The sequence below is a fragment of the Hippichthys cyanospilos genome, chromosome 2 (assembly GCF_059441005.1).
Source record: "Hippichthys cyanospilos isolate Australia breed blue-spotted pipefish chromosome 2, RoL_Hcya_1.0, whole genome shotgun sequence".
Lineage (NCBI taxonomy): Eukaryota > Metazoa > Chordata > Actinopteri > Syngnathiformes > Syngnathidae > Hippichthys > Hippichthys cyanospilos.
The window spans coordinates 3174553-3198967 of NC_142370.1; the positions used below are offsets into that span (position 1 = coordinate 3174553).

The 24415-nt window shown below is 40.0% G+C and overlaps 1 protein-coding gene across 1 annotated transcript; it reads left to right on the forward strand.

Moving 5' to 3' along the window:
* Nucleotides 1-1746: 1746 nt before the first annotated feature.
* edem2 (ER degradation enhancer, mannosidase alpha-like 2) lies at nt 1747-22996 on the forward strand. The gene is made up of 11 exons (XM_088408738.1): nt 1747-1924; nt 6083-6193; nt 6267-6306; nt 6402-6507; nt 9212-9337; nt 9474-9685; nt 19129-19270; nt 19345-19469; nt 19546-19690; nt 21295-21416; nt 21484-22996. The coding sequence occupies exons 1-11, from the start codon at nt 1812-1814 to the stop codon at nt 21934-21936; spliced, it is 1695 nt and encodes a 564-aa protein (XP_088264864.1). The 5' UTR covers nt 1747-1811; the 3' UTR covers nt 21937-22996.
* The last annotated feature ends 1419 nt before the right edge of the window (nt 22997-24415 follow it).

The window sequence follows — 24415 nt, forward strand, 5'->3', positions numbered from 1 at the left end:
GATGCGTTTCAAGTAACCAATGAATGCAGACCAAATTTGTATCTTTTACTCTGTTTGGCTCTTCGTGAGGAAATGCAAGATAGCAGTTTTTTAAAATCCCTAATCAAATACTTTTTTTTTGGGGGGGGGGGTCAATGTCACTAATACTTGTTTTACTTGTAGTGTATGTGACAGATGGAATTTAGACAAATGTTAATGAAGCCATCTTCTATAGTTGTAGGGCAGGCAGGAACTTACATATGAAAACCGACATCTATCATTTTAGAGTCATGTAAAGCAGTGGTCCCCAACCTTTTGATCACCACGGACCGGTCAACGCTTTACATTTATATTGTGGACTGGACAAAAAGCCACATCATCCTTCTAACTATGTATGTAATATATGTAATATCAACAGCAGACAGAGGCGGCGGCAAAAGTTTTCAATGTCACAATGTCGCTCCATTTGCGTCCATCGCGTCGCCTGACGTGCATTCGCACCCAGTCACGCGAACTCCATTGACTACAATACAGAACTCTACGCTTTTTCGCCTCATTCGTGTTCGGTGTGCGCATACCATTAAACTAAATCATCTCCAAAACATTATTTCGGGTGAAGCCTACCGGTACCGGTCCGCGGACCGGTGGTTGGGGACCACTGATGTAAAGCACGATAATGCCATCCAGTGAACATGATTGTTAAATGTACTTTCGTCCCCTGTATTCATCATGAGTTGAACCTCTTAGCTGGCTTTGTTTGCATGTTTTACTTATATTACTGTGTTATGTTTCAATTGCAGTGTAACTGTAGCACCACAGACACAGTGTTAACAAATAAAACAAAAAAAGCAAAGCAAGACAAAACTCTGGAAATAGAGAACAAAATATAACAATGTAAATCCCAACTTAATTTATTGCTACAGCGAGACATTTCTATCATCGGCAGAATCTACAAAACAAAAATAGAAAGTCTATCAAGATGCATTTATCCACCCTACTCCCCAGTAATTCCAAATAAATTTATCAAGTTGATTAACCAAATTCATTTCAATCTTATACGGAGAAATAAAACACACTTGGAAAAAAAAAGCTACATGGTAAAAAAATAGGCGAGGGTGGTCTGAAGGCACTCGGACCATGTCTCTCACCCAGTAGGCATGTTGCTATGATCCTTTGATGCTTTGAACCTGTTGGGTTTTGGACTTTGTTATATCAGTTTTGTGATGGCATGCGAAGAGTATAAAGATTTCCACTAGCACGTGTGATTTCTTCGCCTCGCCACACTATGTTAAATAAGGTGTTTTTTTTGTTTTTTTTTAAGTAACCAAGTGTAACAGCTACAAGCGAGAATTCTGGAAAACAAAAAAAGACTCAGCACAGGAAAGCCATATAGGAGGACGTGATAAGCAGTCTCGCAGCACTCAATTATTTTTGCTTGTAACTCAGTTTGTTGTTGCTGGTGTATGCAATGCATAAATCTTTTATATTGTCTTTTTTTTTAGAAATGAGATAGCGAAGAAGAAGAAGAAGAAGAAGAAGAAGAAGAAGAAGTTATATTGTCTTTTTTTTTTAGAAATGAGATAGCAAGAAGAAGACGAAGAAGAAGACGAAGAAGAAGACGAAGAAGAAGAAGAAGAAGAAGAAGAAGAAGAAGAAGAAGAAGAAGAAGAAGAAGAAGAAGAAGAAGAAGAAGAAGAAGAAGAAGAAGAAGAAGAAGAAGAAGAAGAAGAAGAAGAAGAAGAAGAAAAAGAACTTCCGGGTTACCTTCGAAACCTCAAATCGAAAGCAACTTTGCAAAGGAGGTTTGTTGACTGCGGTTGGTTGCGGTTCTTATGGTTATTTTAGCCGCTATGGGCGCCTCCTTGCCGACTGCATTATTCCTGTGTGTGTGTACCAGTATGGTGATATGTCATCATTTTACCGAGGAAGAGATGCACGATGTTAGGTAAGCACGCGCGCGCACCGAACTTCGGGAAATTATAAAAATCCTATTCCCATAGACTTAAATCCAAAATTGAAGTTGAACATCAACCAACGACATGACCTAACTGCATTTAGTCTATTTTCATCCTGAAAAAGGGTAAAGTGGGGGGTTATAAAACAATTCATGAGAACCATAGGTGACTAAATGAAGACGGGACGTGTATATCAGTCCTGGGCTTCAACAACGTCACAATTCCTACCTAATATGTCGTAATGACGTCAATTTGACACCAGAGCTCGAGATTCCACAAATAGGCAGACACACTGCATAGCCTTAAAATGTAAATATGTAATATTTAGACGGTTATTCATTTTGAAAACCCATAATAAATTTCAATAAGATGTCAGTATGTTTCCTATTCAACCTACATATTTTTACAATTATATTCGTAGGTCTAGTAATCGCAATTTATTTCATGGGTACTGCCACCCAGATGGGGGCAGTTGTGTTTATTTTATGTACAGAAAGCGAAAGGGTAAAACTTTGGTCAAAGTGGCCGAGTGAATTTCTGGTTTGTATGTCATTCGCGAATAAAAACTGAGAAAAAAGGAAATGCATGGTTTGTTTGCCCAGCGTAAATAAAAGAGCATAAAAACGCCAGCAAAGGTATCGCGATACAACAAGAATTAACCATAGCATGTAGCTTGTTTCTAACCGCTTCATGTATTGTGTTGATGCCTTTTAATATTCGTATGCCTGGATCGCTGTCCCGCGTTCTACGTGACAGATAAGAGTTGTTTCTTCATTTTCTTTGTCAGCGGAAGCTTGGGGTCACTAACCAGTATTGACACATTTGCCCATGTTTTGAAGGTTCCGCGTTATCATGCACTGAAACCAATGGCGAATTGTATTTGTAGTCGCTCACACTCGCCGCATGCTTCCAAAGTATGGTCTCTATACGCTGTGTGCGTGCTGTATTCACGTACACCGGTAAACGACAATGTTGAATAATCCACGATGACACTTTTAAATAGTCTAATCAAGAAGCATTTTATTTCGAGAGCATTTAAAATAACTTATATTTAGAATTTTAAAGGTAATGTGGTACCATTGATTTAATAACAATTATACTTAACAAAACATTTGCACTCATCAATGTAGACCCACACAGTTCCTCGTTATTTGAAAAATAGGCCACATCTGGTGTCCACAGCATGGGCCGCATAAGGCCCATATCGGAGCCAGATCATGTAACCATAGCTTGGCCCAACTCTGGCCCTATGTTGGGCTAGGCAATTTTCAGACCTGTTCCTGATATCAGCCATATTTCAACCTTAAATAAGCCACCTCATTTACCATTTTTAACACAACTTTATTGAAAAAGCCACAACAACTACAGAATTATTAAAAGATAAGCATCTATATTTTTAGACCATACAAACCTATGGAAGTAAGTTTGGTAGAAAAAAGCAACATGTACAGTGGTAATTTTTACTTGTAAAAACGAAAATACATTTGCCTTTAGAAAAAAATGACGTGCAGCTGTGGAAAATATTTTTGTCTTTTGAGAAGAGATTTGTACTCATTTTACAAAATTATCTTTTTTTTTTTTTAAATACAGTTGCACCTCTGCTTATGAATGTCTCTGTTACGAAAAATTCAGGTTACGAAGCGTCACTTCCGAAAAAGAAAAAAAAATTCAGGGTACGAAAGGCAAAATTGTTGGTGGGAAATGAGATGCCAGGCTTGAACTAGACTGTAATGTAATACATCACAAACCGCAATGTCTCTCTTCCACTTCTGGAACTGCTAATTCTATTATGCATCTGTTTCGGTTTTTGATGCATCTTTATAATTTATTGATATGTCAGCTTGTTACAAAACGAGACACAAGTTCTTTGTTTACTGTGGTCATGCACTTTTCATCTGTACACACATCATCTTTCCATCAAAAGTACACATCGTAGAACTAAAACATAAAACTGACCATAGCTACGGCTAGCATTGTACTTATTCACATAAAAACACATTTTTGGGTTGCTGTGAACAAACCGCTCAACACCTCTTGAATCGCTAGGTAACTAGCATGTTGTCACGTCTGACGTTAGCGACGTTAGCACAACACATAGGAAGTACTTGGCATGACCTTAAACTAAGACAACTTAAATGTCCAAACATATCCCAAAATAATTACAGTATTATTGCTCCCATGGACTCTCTTGTTCTCTAGCTAACAAGCAGGTGTTGGAGCGGGAGTAGATTACAACTCCTGCCCTCATTGGTTAATGGTTGCACCAGGAGCCAATCGTGTATTGTCTCCCTCCTGAAAGCGTGTTTGAGTTTCCTACAAGACATGTGATTGGCTCTCGACGTGACCATCGACCAGTGAGGGCAGGAGTTGTTATCTACTCCCGCCCCAAAACTCTCACCCCAACTCCCGCTTGTTAGACGTAGAGAGAAGTGCCGGTCTCAATCATTTAACACACACGCTGTTGGATAGACAGATGCAAGCGAGAGGTGGAAAAAGCTTCACCAGAGTGCTGTAAATTTCTTACCTCGATTTCTTTCGTAATAAATTGTTAATCAAGTGTAAACTGTGATTGTTATCGTATTCTTTATCAGTTCATTCCCCATCTACGAATCCCAATCTCAATATTGATCCATATATAAAGCGCACCATCAGCTTTCTTTAAAAAAAAAAAAAAAAAAAAGGCTTTTAGGTGCACCTTATAGCGTGGGAAATACGGCATAGGTCCCTGGAACTCGTGATACTAAAAAGCTATGGGTTCCAACAGAAATGAAAAAATAAAATTATATGTTGCTTTTTAGCCTATGTTAAGGGGGATGTAACATATTATGTGTTGCTTCTCAAACCCTGGTGTCATATTGACGTTAATATAAGGCGTAATAATTTAGGCAGAAATAAATATAATCGCTAAATTCATGTGTGAAATACTATGTCACAATCACCTGACAAAACCAGCTCAAATGCAAACTTGATATCACCTTCCAAATGAAACTGGTCTTATCTTGCTACTAGGGCTGCACGATTATGGCCAAAATAATAAACGATTATTTTGGGGGGTGTCATTTTGGGCTTTGAAGGTGATCATTAATATTTAAAATTTTATTCTGAAAGGATTGGGTAGCCAGTGCATAGAGGCCAGTACTGGTGTGCTATGAGAATGCTTCTTTGGTATGGGTGAGGAGACGAGCAGCTGCGTTCTGAACCAGCTGGAGCTGGCGGATTGAAGACTGATCAAGGCCAACAAGCAAAGAGTTGCAATAATCTAACCTGGATGAAATGAAGCAGTGAATAACACTCTTCAAATCTGCCTGTGTGAGATAAGTTTTGGATTTAGCGAGAAGCCTCAGCTGGAAAAAAAATGGTTTTAACAAAAGTTTGATGTGTTTGTCAAATTTAAAATCGCTGTCCAGTAGGACACCAAGGTTGTGAACGGTTGTGCAAGCAGTATATAAACAAGGCTTCAAGGCTTGATACTTACAAATAGTCATGATAAACTAAAATACATGAAGCAAATATTTAAAACAAATTCACAAAACTTGGTACACAGGGCAACACAGGTGATACTTGCTGAGGGCAAACCAATGAAAAAAAAATAAGCCTTCTTAGAACCAAGCACGTTATTTACTTTTAAGCACATTTTAATCAATTAGCAGTCGAAATGCCATTTTCAGTCATTTCAAACCGAATTGATTCCAATTTTTTGCTTATCGGATTTTTCAAAATGGGCCTCAATTGACACTTGGGAAACAATGCCCCCTAGTGGTAGGATGGCAAAGTGCTTTATTTGACTTGAAATCAAAGTGCTTGACTTATTAAATGTTAAAATCGCTGAGGATCAGCTTAATTAATCGTGGCAGCCAATATCGTGATCATGATTAAAATTCAATTAATTGCGCAGCCCTACTTGCTTCCCATTTCTGTTTTGGCGTTTTGCGTTATTGTAAAGTGACACTTATTAAACATCCTGTATAACGTAAACATGCTACAGAAGATGTGCATAGGATTGCAACTGAGGATAATATGCACTTTTTTGATTAACTTTTTCTTTGTAATTGTATTTTAATGTTCCACGTGAAGTACTTTGAACTGCTTTATTGCAGAAATGTTCTGTATGAATAAATTTGGCTTACCTTGGCTTGAAAACCTTTCAGACAGCGAATCCAAGGTATGTTCTACCATGCCTACAACAGTTACTTGGACAATGCCTTCCCTTACGATGAGCTTCGTCCCCTCACCTGTGATGGTCAGGACACTTGGGGCAGGTAAGTTCAAAGATTGCCTTCCAAGTCAAAAATTTAAATTCACATCATCATTGCCTATTTTCTTTTCTTTCAGTTTCTCACTGACGCTCATCGACGCACTTGATACCTTGCTGGTGAGATTGGAATGGGTTTCCTTTTCTGCTCAACTGTACTGTGTACATTGATACTTGACAAAAGTGTTTGTGCATGCATGTGTCTGTGTATCAAGGTGCTGGGAAACCAAACTGAGTTTCAGCGGGTAGCGTCGCTCCTTGAAGAAACAATCAACTTTGACATTGACATCAATGTGTCAGTCTTTGAGACGAACATTAGAGGTTTGTACAAGTGTCCACCTAGTGATTGCTAGCATATCACTGGGTGATGGCATCTTTGTGGAAGATGGCATCAAGGAATATTTACTGGATAATTGACATAGACCTTGGACTCTATGGCTAGGTTCACACTACAGCATAAACCCTGGCCAACCTATATCTGATCTTTTCAGGGCAGTGTGAATGACACAGGTCTTATCTTTTCCAATTGTGATCCAGGTCAAATGCTCATTTTACTTCTGAAAACTGTTGGATCACCCGGACTCACAATACTAAAAAACTATGGGTCCTGAGAAAGATGTTTGTTGGAGTCCCAAAAATTGTGAAGTAAAAAGGACAAGGTTCAAACTGCATTTATAAGACATGAGCAAAAACCAACTACAGATACTAACAAATGTCACAGTAAATTGTATTGTTTAATTAAAATAGAATTAACCAACATGGCGCATCCATCATCATCTTCATATTGCAACTACTGATGTAATAGTCAGTTTTCTTAGAAAAATTGGCTTTTTACTTTGAGTGTTTGGTATTTTTCGACTTGTCACTGATACAAAAAAATGACTTTGTTTTGGGCCTGAAGATAGCACTTTTTTTTAGGAGGCATTTTTGAAGGGGTGGGAGTTGGGGGGCAAACAAACAAGATCCCTGAATCTTTGTAAGGAGAAAAAAAGCCCATGCGGTTGTAGAGGCATGTTAACCAGGACAACTCTACAACTTCTGGAACCTTAAGGAACTCATCTACCCAATTTAAGTTCCGCAGCAGGATGAGTTCCCAGAGCAATCTCTCCAGCACCTCTAATTATTCCAAAAAGGGTGGGTATCTGAACTGTACTTTTTTATGTTGTTGTACTGCTCAAAGGCACAAATAATCCTCAGGACCCATTCCCATACCAGAAGGTGCAGGCACACTATTGTCAGGTCCACCAAAGTAAACCGTAAATGTACAGGCACCAAGCTGGAGAGCAATGAGAACATGCACACCTGCTATATGGCCCTCCTTTGGGGCAACTGCAGGTTCGAAGTTCCAACTCTTCTCCAGATAATTGGTACTATAACCCAAGCTGGGTGTTAAGGTGAATTCGATCAATCTTATCTATGCTGAACCTTTTTTCTTTACACAACAACTTAACCTCCATCTCTGCCAGTGAGGTGACATTCCAAGTGCCAAAGGCTAGTTTATGAAGTCAGGGATTGCACAGCCAAGATATCAGCCTCCTCAGGCTGAGCCTGGCCTCTAGTTACTTGTCAGCAAGCCCCACCTCCAGGCCTGGCTCCAAAGGGGGACTCTAGTGACCCAGGTCCGGGCAAGAGAAAACTGAGTGTAATAATTTTACGCATAAGGGTTTTCTGAGTCGTGCTTAGTCAGGTCCCTCATCTAGGACCTGTTTGCCATTGGTGACCCTGCCAGGGGCATAAAGCCCTGAAGAATAATACTCTTCTATGTCAACATAAGATTTAAGACAAAGATGAGGAAGCCCATGCATCAAAGCAAACCAACAATAAATACATAACAATACAGTGAAGACAAATAATCAGAATTACAGCACTCACAAAAACCAGGTGAACAGCTTCACATCACTACGATGTAAACATTCCTTTCACGAACGTGGCACAGGGACAAATGGTAAACTCTTTGTTCCTGTACCGAAGGACAATGTACTTGATAAAACACCACCCCCTAATGGAGGGAGGACTAGCCTTCAAGCTCTAGACAATTTAGCTACTAGGATGCATGCAAACTCCTCCAGCACGGTAAGGGGGATATCTCACGGAATTTTGAAGGGGGGAATCTTCCATTTTGCAATCAGGCTGTAACAAAATGTGAAACAGCTGCTCTGCTTTTATGAGCCCTTCAACACCAAACAGGGCAACGGTTTCAAAGCTTGTCCTGGATAATTTGTGCTTCCCTTGTTATGTCCGTGGATGCCAGAAGTTGATGCTGTGTGACGTGCTGCCACTCCGTAAGTTTTGAGGCTGGTGCTGCTTGCACTGTCTGTTATCAGTGTAGGCATGTCTTTGCCTGTTGCCAAGGCAAGTTTATTTGTATCAGATATTTCATACCAAAATAGTAGTTCAATGTGTTTTACAGAAAATTGAGGCAAAGGCCTCTCCAAAGCAATCAAACACAGTGCTATTGACAATTAAATTAGCATTTAGATTAAAAGCAAAGCCAAAGCAAAAGAAAAAAAAAGGTAACCAATGTCATTTACTAAGCTAACAACCAGGTGGGAATATGAAAAAAGGGAACCCAAAATAGAAACTTGGAGTGCATCTGTGAACACTATGGCAAAGATGCCACAGTAAGGCGGAGAACCATTTCCAATCAACGGGCTACCAGTTGTAGAGAACAACAAAAGGAACAGTGAATCGCAAACAAAGTGGAAACAGATGGTACTTAATTAAAGGCTCGAGAAGTTTCTGAGAGACAGCCAGCCAGCCATTTGACTGTCACAGGCGTTTATGAATGACATGTTTTGGTATTTATGTCTTGCGCTTGTGCATAGGTGTAATTCCATGCTTGAAGCAGTGCATTTGGTGGTATGGAGTGGCGAAATGTTTTTTTTGCATAATTGCATAAGATCAAGGTATTATGATGAAATTGGTATGCTGCCTTTTCCTTAAGTAGTATTCGACAGCATTTCAAACTAGCCACCATTGGTATCTGAGCATGAAAACAGTGTTTTTCTCTGTGTCCCTTCTGCAGTGGTGGGGGGTCTGCTCTCCGCCCACCTACTATCAGGTCGGGCCGGAATGCAGCTGGAGCCCGGCTGGCCATGTTCCGGACCACTCCTGAGGATGGCCGAGGATGCTGCCAGGAAACTGTTACCTGGTACCAAACCTCCACTCTCGCACGCACATATGGTGATGTTTCAATGCTCTGGTTTTAGAAGAACAGAACAATTTGCTCTACTCGAGAGCATAAAAACTGCAAACGCTAATAACCACCATATCCCCATGCTTTCCAGCATTCGACACTCCCACTGGAATGCCATATGGCACGATCAACCTGTTGCGGGGAGTCAGTCCCACAGAGACATCTGTCACCTGTACCGCTGGTGTGGGAACCTTCATCTTGGAATTTGCCACGCTGAGTCGACTCACAGGCGATGCCACTTTTGAGGATACTGCACGTCGGGCTCTGAGGGCCCTGTGGAAGACCAGGTCAGACATCGGACTGGTAAGTGTAAATTGACCTAACTGCAGTTACATAATAGGGAAGCCACTAATAACAGGAGAAACAAAAGATAGATCTCACCTTCCTCTCCCTAGCAATCATCACACTACAAAATGTCCTTCAAGGTACAGTACCCAACCAATGTGCTTACTTACAAAAGTTAAGGTTTGAATTAACTGTGGGCGGCTCAGTAGAGCAGTGGTTAGCACATCCGCCTCACAGTTAAGGGAACCAAGTTCAATTCCATCTGGTTCTGGCCTTCCTGTATGGAGTTTGCATGTTTTCCTCAAGCCCGCGTCATTTCCCTCCGGATACTAAGGCCCCTCTCCACACTCCAAAATTATGCATGGCAGATGTATTCGACACTCTAAATTGTCCTTAGGTGTGACTGGGTGCGTGAATGCTTGTACGTTCCTCTGTGCCCTGCAGTTGGCTAGCAACCTGTCCAGGGTGTCCCCTGCCTAATGACCGACGTCTGCTGGGTTAGGCACCATCAAGCCCCCAACCCTTATGAGGATAAGAAATTGAATAATTGAGTGGATCGATGGATGGATTGATCGATTGGCTGATTGATGGCTGTGAGTTCTGATTGTATGCCAAATTGGGGAATTACTTCTCCAATTAGGAATGTAACTTTACTCCAAAGTCTAAATCGGTCAGTTACACCAACATGTACCTCTTTCAATGCACCAATTGGATCTTGTATACAAAATCTAACACAAGATCTTTGATTGGTCCTTCTGGAACTGGTATGTGTCAAATGGGTATGATTAAACCTTTTCTGACATGGTTCTGTGCACAAATTTCACTTTGTCCCAAGATTTCATTTACCATTGCCAGCAAATGCGGTGACCTTTATTCATTATCCTTGATGTTTTGTCTTCTTACACCCCCATCCACACAAATACTTTTGCACAGTGATTTATACTGTGTTTCATTGTTTCACCCGGATACAGAAAAATGAACAGATTCTCAGTTGCATCCTAACACCGATGACAGTTTTTTCATCTTTGGCCCCAAATCCTTGGGACACAAAATGTTTGTTAACCAACAAAGTTATATTTGGTACTGAATTTAGCACATAGTACCATTATACAAAAATAAAATAAAATAAATAAAAATAAAAAATAAAAAAAAAGATTTTGACTCCGCATGGATGGATGGATAGATTTAATATTGCAACCTTCTGTGCAATTTTGATAACTACAGAAGTCAGTGATACCATCAGGCCTTTAGTCTGTTTTTCCCATTTTTCTGTTTTTCTACAGATCATAATTGAGTCTGAAGTGGTACTCAGACCACGGTTTGAAGCTTTAGGAATGTGTGCAAGAATGTACTGTGTGAATGTTGTCATGTGCCTGAAGCACTGGCTCTGATAGCGCTCCTAACCAGTGTACTTTTGCTCATGCTATCTCAATGTTCATTTAAAAATGTTCTCTTTCTGTTAACTTTCACTCTGCCAGGCGTACAAAAAATGTTTGCATTGAATTTATATAATGCATCTCTCCCGAACAAATTCTCTTCTGTTTGTTTAGGTACCAGAACTGTCATCATGCTTGTTTCTCCCTCCTTTCTTAGTCGAGCATGAGCCATCTGGTATTGTTTGAAGCTTTCCCAGGAACCCTACTCTTTTGACAAATTTGCCAGACATTGGTTGTCTGAGGCATACGTTGGACCTATACATGTGTAGATTGCACCAGTAATGACGAACTTTGATATTTGTTTCCCTTAACTTTTCCAGTTAAGATGCTATTATTGGCACCTGACTTTCCCCTGCAGGGTTCTCTGGGCATCCCCAATGGCCCTTATTCGGACTTCCCCACGGATTGACTGGACTCAAATATTGCCGTTGTGAATTTGAACTTTGACCCTGAGATTGTAGTCTCCCATCAACCCGATTGCCTCTTAATCTGTGGTACTCACTGAGCATACACATTGATGACAGGCCAAGCTTGAACCGGTGTTACTAGGGGTGGAGCTGGAATTGATGGTGGCGCTGGAAGTGATATTACTGCTGCCTCCACATTTGGCTTTGCATCTTCGACTGAAGCTTGAACTTTCTTTTAGTTCTTGGTTGACAGTTCCTGAAGCTGCAACTGGGCAATTTGTCTTAGTAGATCTCAATATGGCGGCTAGCTGAACGCACGCTTCAACAGATTCTCCCAATGAGTTAGCAATCAATCCTTCAATTGCTATCCCAAATACTGAAAGCAAGTAATTTTTTGACACCTCCATCCGATGCATTTGAACCTCTGCGGACCAAGATGACAACCAGGAAGCAGAAAAAGGATCTCACTCAATCTGGCAACCCCGCCGACGTGGACTCTGTTTCCTATTAGCCTCTTGGGCAATGTTATACGTTTTCATTGTTATATGTTTTCATTTCATCCCTCAAATGAATTTGCATCTTGTGAAGCTGTCTTTTAAAGCAGTGGTTCTGAACCACTGTGTGGGCTGCACCCGAAATAATGTTTTGGAACTGACTTAGTGTAACAGTTTTTTAATACCAGGAAGAAATATAATGAGATTTACATCTCTTTTGCAAGGATGTCCTTGAGAAGAGTTTACATTAAGAGGAATTTGACAAAAGTTCAAAAGGGTGGGAAAGAGGAAAGTCTAAGAAAAAATAAGAAACAAAATAATCATAACAATAATAATAATAATACAGGAAATAGAGAAATAATATTTATGACTTTGAAAAAAATGTTAATAAAAGCAACAATTCAGTCAATTATTTACAAGAGCATCTAGTGACAAGGAGGTTGGAGACAGCATGTTTGAATGAACAAAAGGTATGAGAGAGCTTGGTTTCAAGGGGGCTTGCAGATCGTTCTATGCCCATGGGCTAAAATAGGGCACACTTTTCAGCAGGTGTATTGAGGAAGGGTACCAGAAACCGCTTTATAAATCATGTAATATCAGTGTGATAGTCTTTGATTATTGAGGGATGATAGTCCTGTGGGAGAGTATAGGGTGCAGTGGTGGGTTCTGAAGGCTGAATGTTATAAATCTCAGGGCAGAGTGATGAATAGGAACCACTTTTGCCAGGGTATTGGGATATGCAATTGTATGGATTGTGTCGCCATAGACGAGCTGCGATAGAAATAAGCTTTTGAAAAGATGAGTTCGAGTGGGAATAGAAAAACAAGATCTGGAGCTATATAGAAAACTGAGAATTAATTTTAGTTTTATTGACAATTGGCAGATATGATATTTGAAATTTAAGTCTTTGTCTAACCAAATACCAAGATATTTATATGAATCCACCAACAATTACTGTGCCGTCTAGGGCTATGACTGAAGGAAGGTCAGTTGTGGAGGGGTGGTTGAAGAGCATCGTTTTAGTTTAGTTTGTGTTGAGGACTCGTTTTGCATTGATCAGGGCATGCTGCAGAGAGATAGTCGTGTTGAAGATTTTTGTAGTGAGAAGGATGTTGTGGTTTTGAGAGCAGTCAGTCGATGACACACTTTATTTTGTCTCTGTGAAATCTGGACCACGACTGTCTCTGTAAGTTGTGCTTTCTTTTTAAGAGAATGTTGATGTATGATAATATGCCCAAATTGTGTTTGTTTGTTGTTCCAACAACTTGTGACTGTAGATAACATCTAGCTAATAATAGTTCTTATCTTCATAATGTTAGATAGCATATGTTGTATGCGCTTAGCTCGTCGCATTTTCGTTTGTGCCAGGTATTTTCCTTGAAAAGAATAGCATTTTTAATTTTTATCATTTACTTAATGTGATTTGCGTACATTTTTGTACATTTTGACCCCCCTGGTCCGCAGTAAAAATCTCGAGTTGACCAGTCCGTGGTGATAAAATGTTTGGAGACCACCGTTTTAAAGTGGATGATCTCCTATTTCTAGGTATTTTCTTAGTATCCGAATAAGCCTTCCATTGTAGCATTCTGAAAGTGTACTACTGCCCGAAAGATTTTGCTTCCCTTCGTTCCCCAGGCATTCTTCAATTCCATCTCCTTCACAGCATGCAGTTGGCCCGAGTTGTGAATTTGGTTTTGGTGTAGGTGCCAGGGCTCTCTGTGTGTGTACAGAATTTGCTGGTCCATGTCTACAGTATATTGAGTTCCCTTTGAAGCCATTCGGTGGTAAACTTCCAAAACTCCTCAAGTTACCATCATTCCCCAAAGTATAGGACCCTCCCCCCTCCCCCAAATTTACCGTATGGCGGGCAATCCAAACCTGTTAATTAATTAGCTAATGCATGTAAAACCCCAGGCCTGGTAATTAATTAGCTAATGCATGTAAAACCCCAGGTAAAAACATAAAAATAGTATCTATACATATTAAAAACTGGTATCAAAATAATATAGTAAGTGCTGCCTATATATAATATACATGTATACGATTAAATAATATAATAAATAAATAATATACAAAGGATTTATTTACCTCCAAAGTGACGTGACAAGTAGTGATGGGAATTCCAGCTCTTTTTAGAGAGCCGGTTCTTTTGGCTCGGTTCACTAAAAAGAGCTGGCTCTTTCGGCTCCCAAATGACTCCTCAGTTCTTTTGTTGCTTAAATTAATTTACCAGTACTCCCAAAATTAATGTAAGGTTATGTATAAAACGAATTACTAATGTAAAAAATATACAGTATATCAAATATTTATTATTTATATGACTTGGTTTATATTCTTCTGAACATACTCAACATGGAGTGCTAGAAAAAATTAATTATAAAGCACAAAAACAAAGACCCATCTCAAAACAAGGTCAAGTTCCAATCTCTGATTGTGAATATTCATAATTTTTTTAACTATTTACAATAAAAACAACATAAGTAAGCTGTGATTACCACACAACAAATTATAAATTACAATTTGTAAAAAAAAAACCAAAAAAAACAAAAAGACGAAGAAAAAAGCAGCATCCAGGTAAAAGTTTTAGCGAAGATTGGGATTAAGAAAAACCAAGTGCCTCATCTTTGAGAGGTTGATCCTGTTTCTCCTCTCTGTTAATATCTGCCCTGTTTTAACTTTGCACAGTCTACACTCTGGCTTTGAACTATCAATAAAAAGTTGAAATGAGTCAAAATTTCACTGCGTTTCCTATCCATTTTCTCACCTTTCCACTTTCCACCGTGTTGTTTTTTTTTCTCTGTAGCGATATGGAGCTCTCTCGGCTCCCTCCCTGTCTCTCCTGTTCGTGTGCTGCTGTGTGTGTCTCTAGCCCCTTCCCCTTCTCACTTCCACTGTTCCACTTCTTCCCCTCGCGCTAGCGTAGCGGTGAGCTTTTCCTTCTGTTCCTCCATTTCAGTCATCAGTATTGTAAATTTCTGTTCAATGTCATGTGTCAGCTCATTTCATTTTGCACCTTGGATGTTATTTCTTTTTTGACTGCTTTCAGGTCACTTCAATTTGGCTCGGAAGTACATATACTACCTTTTTAATTTACTTTTTGATTTTTCCATTGTTTTGGTCTTTTCTGGAGGTAGAATTTTATTCAAGTAGTTTTTATTCTCATCTATGCCATCTTCAAATAAATCAAATTCTGATGCACGATTATCCCAACATGCCAGTTCCCGAGCTTTGAGAGCTCTTGAAAGCTGAATGCAGTTCCGTTTGATCTTTTTGTTTCTTTTTCCTGTTTGGCCTAACTTGTAACGAAACGTGACCCCAAAACAAAAGTATGTAGCGAACAGACTTCTGTGAACCATTACACCCTTATACATATGCATTACAATAACATTACAATAAAACATACAAATTAAATAGAGTATTGTTTAATTTTCAACTTCCAAATTGTTGGCATTTTTCTCATGACAAAATTAGCCAAGGTCAACCCTCTAGCCTTTGGGGTGACATGTCACGGTGGTAGAGCAGTCGTCTCCCAGCCGAAAGGCCGTAGGATCGATCCCTTGACCATCAAGACCATGTCTAAGTGTCCTTAAGCAAGACACTGAACCCCCAGTTGCTCCTGATGCTGCGTCATCAGTAGGTAAATGACTAGTTAGTGTCAAGCGTTTTGAGTACCTAAGGTAGAAAAGCACGATATAAGTGAAAGTCTATTTACCATCAAACCCAAAGTGATACAGCTATGACATGTAATGAAAACTAAGAATTCAGCATAGCACTGTTCTTTAGCGAACACCTCAGAACCTTTCACTTAACATACATGTGAAATCTCTGTAAAGCTAGAATGAGACGAGCTAGACAGATAATAAAGTTCCAACGCAGAAGTATAGCAAGTGCTTTGCCTTCGCCTTTCGTCTTGTCGTAATTCATCCCCCTCTGCTAATCGATAAATTCAACAGAGGAATGTCTGTATGGCTGGGTTTCAACCAGTAGGAGTTTGTGTGAATAACAATCTTCCCACTTGTCTCTTCACATTCTCTCATAGACCATTAGACTGTTTTGTCGGAACCGGCTATATTTGAAGCTTGAAATATAAAGAAACCACAAAAGACATTTTGTTTTTCCAGACTACTTTATTATCGCACCTGAATCCATAAAATTTCACAACAGCCATCTATTACTACCTGTTTATTATAGTCATGTCAAAGCTTGAATTTTACAGATAAGATTGGCGAGACCTTCTCTCAAGCCTGTTTGTTTAAAAAACAAAAAACAAAACTGTGACAAATTTGTTGGTTCCGGTACATTTTTGGATCTAGCTGACAAATTTGAATATTCAGCAGTGAATGGGTTAATATTACAAAAAAAATGTAAATAATGTTTACATTTCAAAATGTGACGTCACGTTCAATCTTTTCTAGTTGAGGCTGTTCCTGTTTTGGATTAAGTCTGTCAGGCTAAAAAGCAGAGGTGGACAACTTACATTTTTTTGCTGGTTCCGACATTAATCAGTTATCAGAGCCAAGCCGCTTTCACGTCATCGTCGGTCTGTCATTATTTTCAGACGAGCATGCACGCAGAGGTGATGAATCTGATTCAAAAAAAAAAAAAAACAAAAGAATAGCGATCGTTTGAATCTACTAATGTTTGTATGCTGTAGACTCCATTTACTGCCAACACAATGGAAGAAAATCGTCTGACTCCGGGGGGTAAGCCGCAACAAGTATAAAGTGCTGCAAAACCCGTGCCGACGAGATAGCGCGTGTCTTCTTTCTCGTGTCAAAAGTGGAATGCAATGACAACGCTGAAGCTGGTTTCGCGGGTGCACTCCTGAGTTTTCAGATTCCACCTTAAAAGCTTTTAGATGGCAATGTCTCCCACATGTTTGCATGACAAAAACCTCTGGTTTTCTCACCCCTTAATATACCATACTAGCTGTCAATTCAGACCCATTGTGAAAAATCCAATTGGCAATAATTTGGAATAATTTCAGTGCAAAATGACCAAAAATGACAATTTGACTGCTAAGTCCAAACCACTTTGGGTGAATCTGGTACTTTTGTATTGTTTTTTTTTGTTTGTTTGTTTTTTTCCTAGCAAAAAATCCTTAAGGCTGTTGTGAATATTGTTACAGGTCTGTTGTAGTATGTGCTTGATTCTAATTAGGCTTCATTTTTTCATTGTTTTGCTCTCAGCAAGTAAGTTAGCTGTGTTGTCCTGTGTGCCAAGTTTTTGCCATAAATTATTTACTTTATTTATTTTAGTTTATTATTATTATTATTTTTTTTTAGTATCAATCCTTGAAACGCAAGAAAAAGACATGTTTGACCAAACATGATGAATCATCGTGATTAAGAATAGTGATTTCAATATTGACCAAAATAATCGTGATTATTGTTTTGGCCATAATCATAAGTGGATCATCATAACATGAAAACAAAGCCAGCTTTATCAGCAGGTTTATCCCCAGGGTAAAATATACAGTGGTGGCCTAACATAACCTGACATCATTATCATAACTATAATAAACTATAATAATTATAATGAAAGTCAATTTCATTTATAAATACATTTTTACTAAATACATAATATAATTTTTATTATAAAATTATTCTCCATATTCTGTTCTTTTCGTATCATGTTATATCCATGTGGTTACGCTCCTTCTAGTGTTGTAGTTTTAAGTTGGAGATTTTAGCCAATTAGAATTCATCTAACTTGTCGCCAGGGTGTATGTAATCTGCCTTAGCCAGTTATTTCGCGTCAACGCAGCGCGGGCTTCTGCACTAGCGCAGATGGATATGTGAGCAGCTCGTATAACATAATGGACAGCTGTAATAGCAAATCAAGTCATAAAATCGCCATCTAGAGGCCTCATGTTGAACGTGATGTGAATGGAGGCTCACTGCAGGAAGGAGGTGCAATGCTCAACAAGCAAGTTACACAGTGTTGGCTTGGCTAGGCTTAGCTTAGCAATTAGCTAACCTGTCCCAACTTGTCCATATTTCTGACTGGGCTACCAGGGGCGTGAGCTAACCCTGGCAAATAGTTCTGCTGGGAGTGCCTTTTGTTTGCAAAGGACCGATTTGGTGTTTGGAGCTACACTTTGCAAACTTTAATTGTTTAACCAAGGCAGCAACGAGACACACGCGCTACGGTGCTTTAGTACAAAGAGAAAGAGAGCATGAAGAGGTCAAGACAAATTGGGAGGTATTGAAAAGACTGATCAATTGTGACCGCCCATTTGTTTTGGTGAGTGCAAGCCTTTTCTTTATTTATTGTTTTATTTTTCATATGTTTGTGTTATTTCATTCATATTCATTTAATCGTAAATAAATAAAATGATGTTCTTCTTATATTAACCTGTGATTTGTAACTTGTACTTCATAAAATTTCGTGGATATTTGTTTAAAAATGTTATTTATAAAAAACATAAGTTTTGACAGCATCACGTATAATGACAAGTTTTAATGGCTGATGCGGGTTTATTGACGTTTAAAAGCTCCGGAAAATAGCCTGTGTAGCCCAGTAATGCGTAATGTGCTCATGAGGGCTATTTATTCGAGGGTCTGACATCACAGAAGGCGTACTTGTGAAAGTCACGGCCCGCCGCTGATAATACACCATCATGTTTAATACAGGGGACGAGAGTGCAATTAACAAACATGTCCCTGAATAGCATTATCATGCTTTACATGACTCTGAAATGGTCGATGCCTGCCCAAGACGGTTTCATGAACATTAGTCTAAATTTTATCTGTCACATACATTACAATTGAAACAAAATATTACTGAGGTTTAATTTACTAAAAAAAAGTCTTTAATTAGGGAATTAAAAAAAATTCAGTCTTGCATTTTCTGGCCAAGAGCCAATCGGGGAAATAATGTATTACACAGAGTGAGAAAAGCAGATGCTTTTGTCATGCAAACATGTAGGAAACATTGCCCCCTAGTGTTAAAATGACAAATTGGCTTTTTAAATGTTAAGTGCTGATGAAGTTTTCACCTCTGCTAAAAAGCCAAAGAATCACCAAATCACATGGAGAATGATGTTCAGAAGATCACTGAACTGAATGAATTTTCATGTATTTAATGTTGTAATCACTTCCATTGTCATTGTGGGCTTGCAGGTTGGCAACCACATCGATGTTTTCTCCAAAAAGTGGGTGGCTCAAGATGCAGGCATCGGAGCAGGCGTGGATTCGTACTTTGAGTATCTGATGAAAGGTGCCATATTGCTGCAGGATGAGGAGCTGCTCCACATGTTTGACGGTGAGTCACGAAACCTGCCCATCACTTACATAGATGCAACCACTTTGTGATAAGATGTCATTCTTTTACAACAGCTTACGACCGGGCACTTGAGAACTACACACGGTTTGACGACTGGCATTTGTGGGTGCAGATGCACAAGGGTACAGTGTCCATGCCTGTGTTCCAGTCTCTGGAAGCATTCTGGCCTGGCCTGCAGGTATCCATGCCCCCTACATGAAACCACTCAGTTAGGTGAGCAGTGCTTTAAAATGATTGGATTTTTTTTTTTTCAGACTTTGCTAGGCAATCTGGATGGTGCCGTCAAAACCTTCCAGAACTATTACTCGGTTTGGCGGCAGTTTGGAGGTCTGCCGGAGTTCTACAGCATCTCACAGGGCTACACTGTGGACAAGAGGGAGGGATATCCACTCAGACCCGGTGTGAATATTTAATTTCTTTCTTTATGTAATTTCTTCATCTCTTGATTCCCTGTTTCACCTGTTTTCTTAACCGTGCTGAGCTTTGAACTTTAGCGCTACATTTTCCTCATCCTTTATTATTTGTTTCATTTCAACTTGTCGTGTTTTGACTGCTCACTGGTGCAGAATGCAGGATATGTAACTATAGGAACGACCGTTTGTTTGCAACAAGGAAATGTGATCATCCTGACTGGGAGTATTTACAGTGATCCCTCTCTACTTCGCGGCTTCCCTTTTGCACCCTCAATGCACAGCAGATTTTTTTTTTCATGAAATAAAAAAGCTATTTAGCGGAGAGACATGCGGTGAAGGTTCTGTGCATGCCAGACAGACATGTTAACTGTAAATGCACATGCCACAGGCACTCCTTGGATGTTGAACCACTGCAGTAGTCATAGTTACGTAAATCTTAAATTATTAAACCTTTTACAATATCTGCAGTACTGTTGACCCTTATCATTTTCGTGTCCTAGCTGTACGTAGTTGGGATTATGGTAAAACGCAATTTCCCTGCAAGTAGGCGCTCGGACATCTAACTAGATAGAATGAAGCATTGACGAAAAAAAAAAGAAGTGGGACTGTTCTAACCTGACTGGCCAGGCAATCTGTCAGTAAGTTCAAAGGGCACTCCTAGAAGATGCGGGCACTTCTAGAAGACGTATGCACTCCTACAAGACACGTGCTTAGCTCCCGGTGTGACAATCGACCGATGAGGGCAGTTTGAGGCAGTTGTGACCCACTCTCAGAAATCGAAATCCACTCCTCATTGCCAGTGTCTTGTCGGATGCCCCTTGAGCTAATTGACAGATTGCGTGGCCAGTCAGTTGAGAGCAGTTCCTTTATTTATTTATTTTTGTCATTGCGGAGGGAGTTCCTGAGTCAATCACGCATGAGCGGCTGAAAGAGATCGGGAAAGAGGAAAGAAAGCTTTGGGATCATCCTACCTTTTGTAATAAATTTGAATTTCAAATGTAAATTCTTCACTCTTTTTGAGACATTTAAACGCCTACTCGTAGGGCAACTGCGGGTCACCGTCTTCCCCTCTATACACAGCCAAGACATTGAGACGAAAAGGAATAATAGTGAATAAGGTTTAATAATTTAAATTTAAGTACATTTGTGCAGAAATTTGTGGAAAAGGCTCTTACGTTGCTGTCCACACAAATGTTAAAAAAAAAATTGTACCAAGTTAAGTAAAAAACAAACAATACATAAGTAGCAAAGCACAAGTATGAACTTTAAGTGGGTGGGTTGTGTACGGATAACTACACTAATGTGCAAGTGCATAAAGTGCCCGTGTGCATGGTGGTTAGGTACAACTACTTAATAAGTCATTTGCAAAGGAAGGAGCAGCATAAACAGTGCAAGTAAAGTTGGAAATAAGGTTTAATTGTTGTCTCACATCTCTTAAGTCCGCTTTGTCCCCCCCCCCATGTCTTTTTCCCCTCTATCATAATGTCAGGTATGCACTCGTATGCTTGTGCATCACTCATCATTACCTCATATGACCTCATTGTTTTATTTCTTCTCACCCCATGTATCTTTGCTTACTCTATTTTACAGAGTTGGTAGAGAGCGCCATGTACCTGTTCAAGGCAACAGCCGATCACACATACCTGCAGCTTGGCCTAGATGCTGTTGAATCTGTTGAGCGGATCGCCAAGACGCCATGTGGCTATGCAAGTGTGAGTGCATTATTGGCAGAGATGGTGCAAAGGCATCGGTCTAAGCTGATGGCGTTTGTGCATCCAGGTGAAAGACCTCAGAGACCACCAGCTGGACAACCGAATGGAATCCTTCTTCCTTGCGGAGACCATTAAATACCTCTATTTACTTTTCGACCCCACCCACTTCTTGCACAGTCGAGGGACAGATTCATGGGTTGATGGTGGAGAGGATGGCCAGTGCATCCTGAGCTCAGGGGGTTACATCTTCAACACTGAGGCTCACCCGCTTGACCCGGCCGCGCTCTACTGTTGCAGTCGCTACAGCCGTGACCAACAAGAGCTCCACAACATCCTGCTCGGCCTCTCACAACCCACTGAAAAACATGGTGGCTACTCGGAAGAGCCTGCTGCACACGGCCAATCAGAGAGAATCTCGCTGATATCAGGCGAGAGTAAGACGCCGCCGATGTCCTGTCCTGTTCAGTCTTTCGGTGCTCGTCTCGCAGTTCTTGGACAGGTTTTCACAGATAATACCTAACCTTACACTAGGCGTGTCGAAAGCCGGTCCTCGAGGGCCACCTATCCTGGATGTTTTTGATGTTTCCGTCAACCAATGCAGCTGGATTCATTTGAGTCAGGTGTGTTAGGAGGACAGAAACCTCCAAAACATGCCGGATAGGCGGCCCTAGAGAACTGGGTTTGGACGTGCCTGCCTTACACCCTATGGGACTTACTTGCTGTGTCTGTGTTTATAAAACAAAGAGTACAATGTTTGTTTTTATTTTATGATATTTTGTGGCATCACTTTTTTGTTGTTGTTTTTTTTTTTTTTGCTTTGTTTTTTTTGTCAGCATCATCATGAGGGGGCAGCCCTCCCCTGGGAAAACTTTAACATTTGCTGACAAAACCTCGAGCAGCGCCCTGATTTAACAATCGAGATCACACAGCCGATTGAGAGTGCCGTAAAGCTGAAACTACAGTAAATGGAAAAGAGACAAGCTGCACGTCTCATCAAATCTTCAGTTTTTCATTGAGGTTTCTACTGATTTGGCTCTTGTTTCTAGAACTACACCTGTCTGTCCATTTCCCTTGTTTGGAAATGCGAAAGTCTTTTGAAGCAGTTTGATGGAAAAAAAATTCGAAGTCATCTCATTTTAACACATACTGTATAAATCATATTTGCACAGGATGTGTCAAGGTGAATGTAAGGAATGTTGGTGGCACAAAAGATGGCGGTAGGTGTAAGATTTGGCCTGAAATCCAGCCTGATCCGGCCCGCGGGTATTAAAGCCCGACCTACCCCGAGCGGAAGTAATTAACGTGATTTGCAGGCCCAAGCCCGAAAAAAAACTGATTTTTAAATTTTATCTATTTATTTTTATTTTTTGGGGGGGGACTCAGGAGGAGGAGGAACCCGCAGCGTTCACATGTGCATGGCATACCGGTTCATGTTTGTCTTTTCAATTTCCCTGTCTTTCATCTATTCTTAACTTCTTGCTGCTCCATATCAGAATATCAGGTCAAAAATATGTAATGGATGCTGCGGGGAAAATAAAGAGAGTGGTGCCTCAGCGTTCACGAGACCATGGCTTGATCTGGAGCTAAGTATTCTGCGCTCTGCGGCTCCTGTTTAGTCGTTAAAAAGCAATTACCTAAAAATAACACCTTCTCTGTTTTATCCAAATTATTTTTTAATAACAAATTATGCTTCGTATAATATCCATACAACATTTAAATATAAATAATATGTTTATTTTTATAAAGATAGTGTGAGAAAGGCCCGACCCAAACGTAATAATTGACATTTTGGGCCAAACCCAGCCCGAAATTCGGACTCAGTGTCGAGCCGAAGCTCCTCCACGTTTACAAGAGCCAGTTGATCTGGGTCATGCATCTCGTTAGAATGCCTCCCGGACACCTCGCTGGTGATGTTTTCTGGGCATGTCCCACCAGGAGGAGGCCCCAGGGACGACCCAGGACAAGCTGGAGAGACTATGTCTCTCGGCTGGCCTGGGGATCCCTACGAAGTGGCTGGGGAGAGGGAAGTCTAGATTTCCATTCTGAGGCTGCTGCTCCCGTGACCCAGCCCCTGATAAGCAGATGATGGATGGATGGGTTTTTCAACTCCAGTCTGTCTTCTAACTCTCACCAAATGGCTAGTGGAAGTGCATGTCTTCAGCTGATGTTTTACTCCATGAAGGTTAGCACAATCAAGGTCAGATTTTCCTCAGGTGCCTTATTGATATTAAAACACAAAGTTTGTAAAGTTTCAAAAATCCCTGTTACCGTGGTAACAAGATATTTTCTAAGAAAACAAGTTTTGAAAGTCAAAACAGGCATGAAGAGTCATGAAAGCTTGCACGTACATCAGGCCTGGCAAAGTCAATGAGGTTTTACCAGTTTTTTGCGCAAATTTTACAAAACTGTTCAGCAGCGCCCCAAACAAATTATAGTAGAGAACAGCCCTTTTCGTACATTTCACCTCTACAAAAATTGATGGGCACGTGTAACATGCTCCAATGTACAGAAAATGATCTATGATTTCTAAAAACATTAGGCCCATTTTGGCACATACGTACAAGGAGTCGATGTTCAATCATTCAAGCGTCCCTTTAATGTTTACAATATCTAAAGAGAGTCAATTAAAAAATGTTCTGTATGAATAGACTATTCATACAATTGACTTTGTAATCATCAGGGTAGACATTTCAAACGTCTGTCAGCCCGCCACGTCCCTTTTTGCTTACTGAAATAGAAATCAATTTACCGTATTTTTCGGACAATAAGCCGCGACTTTTTCCTCATGTTTTGAGCCATGCGGCTTAACTGTTTTTTTTTTTTTTTTTTTTTTGGTCTTGTTTTGCTAGCCACCAACAAGCAAATGTGTGTATCTGTTTGAGGTGTCAATTTATGGAACAACTATCAAAGAGAACTGAAAAGATGTGAATCAATGGCTCTGCTCAAAAAGAGTTAAAACTATATTATTAAAAAAAAAAAAATATATATATATATGTATA

Bases quoted from the DNA above. Each gene is read 5' to 3' on its own strand.
- edem2 (XM_088408738.1), top strand. From the start codon at position 1,812: ATGGTTATTTTAGCCGCTATGGGCGCCTCCTTGCCGACTGCATTATTC. The intron at 6,194-6,266 runs GTAAGTTCAAAG...CTTTTCTTTCAG, and splicing joins GGTCAGGACACTTGGGGCAG to TTTCTCACTGACGCTCATCG. The intron at 19,470-19,545 runs GTATCCATGCCC...TTTTTTTTTCAG, and splicing joins CATTCTGGCCTGGCCTGCAG to ACTTTGCTAGGCAATCTGGA.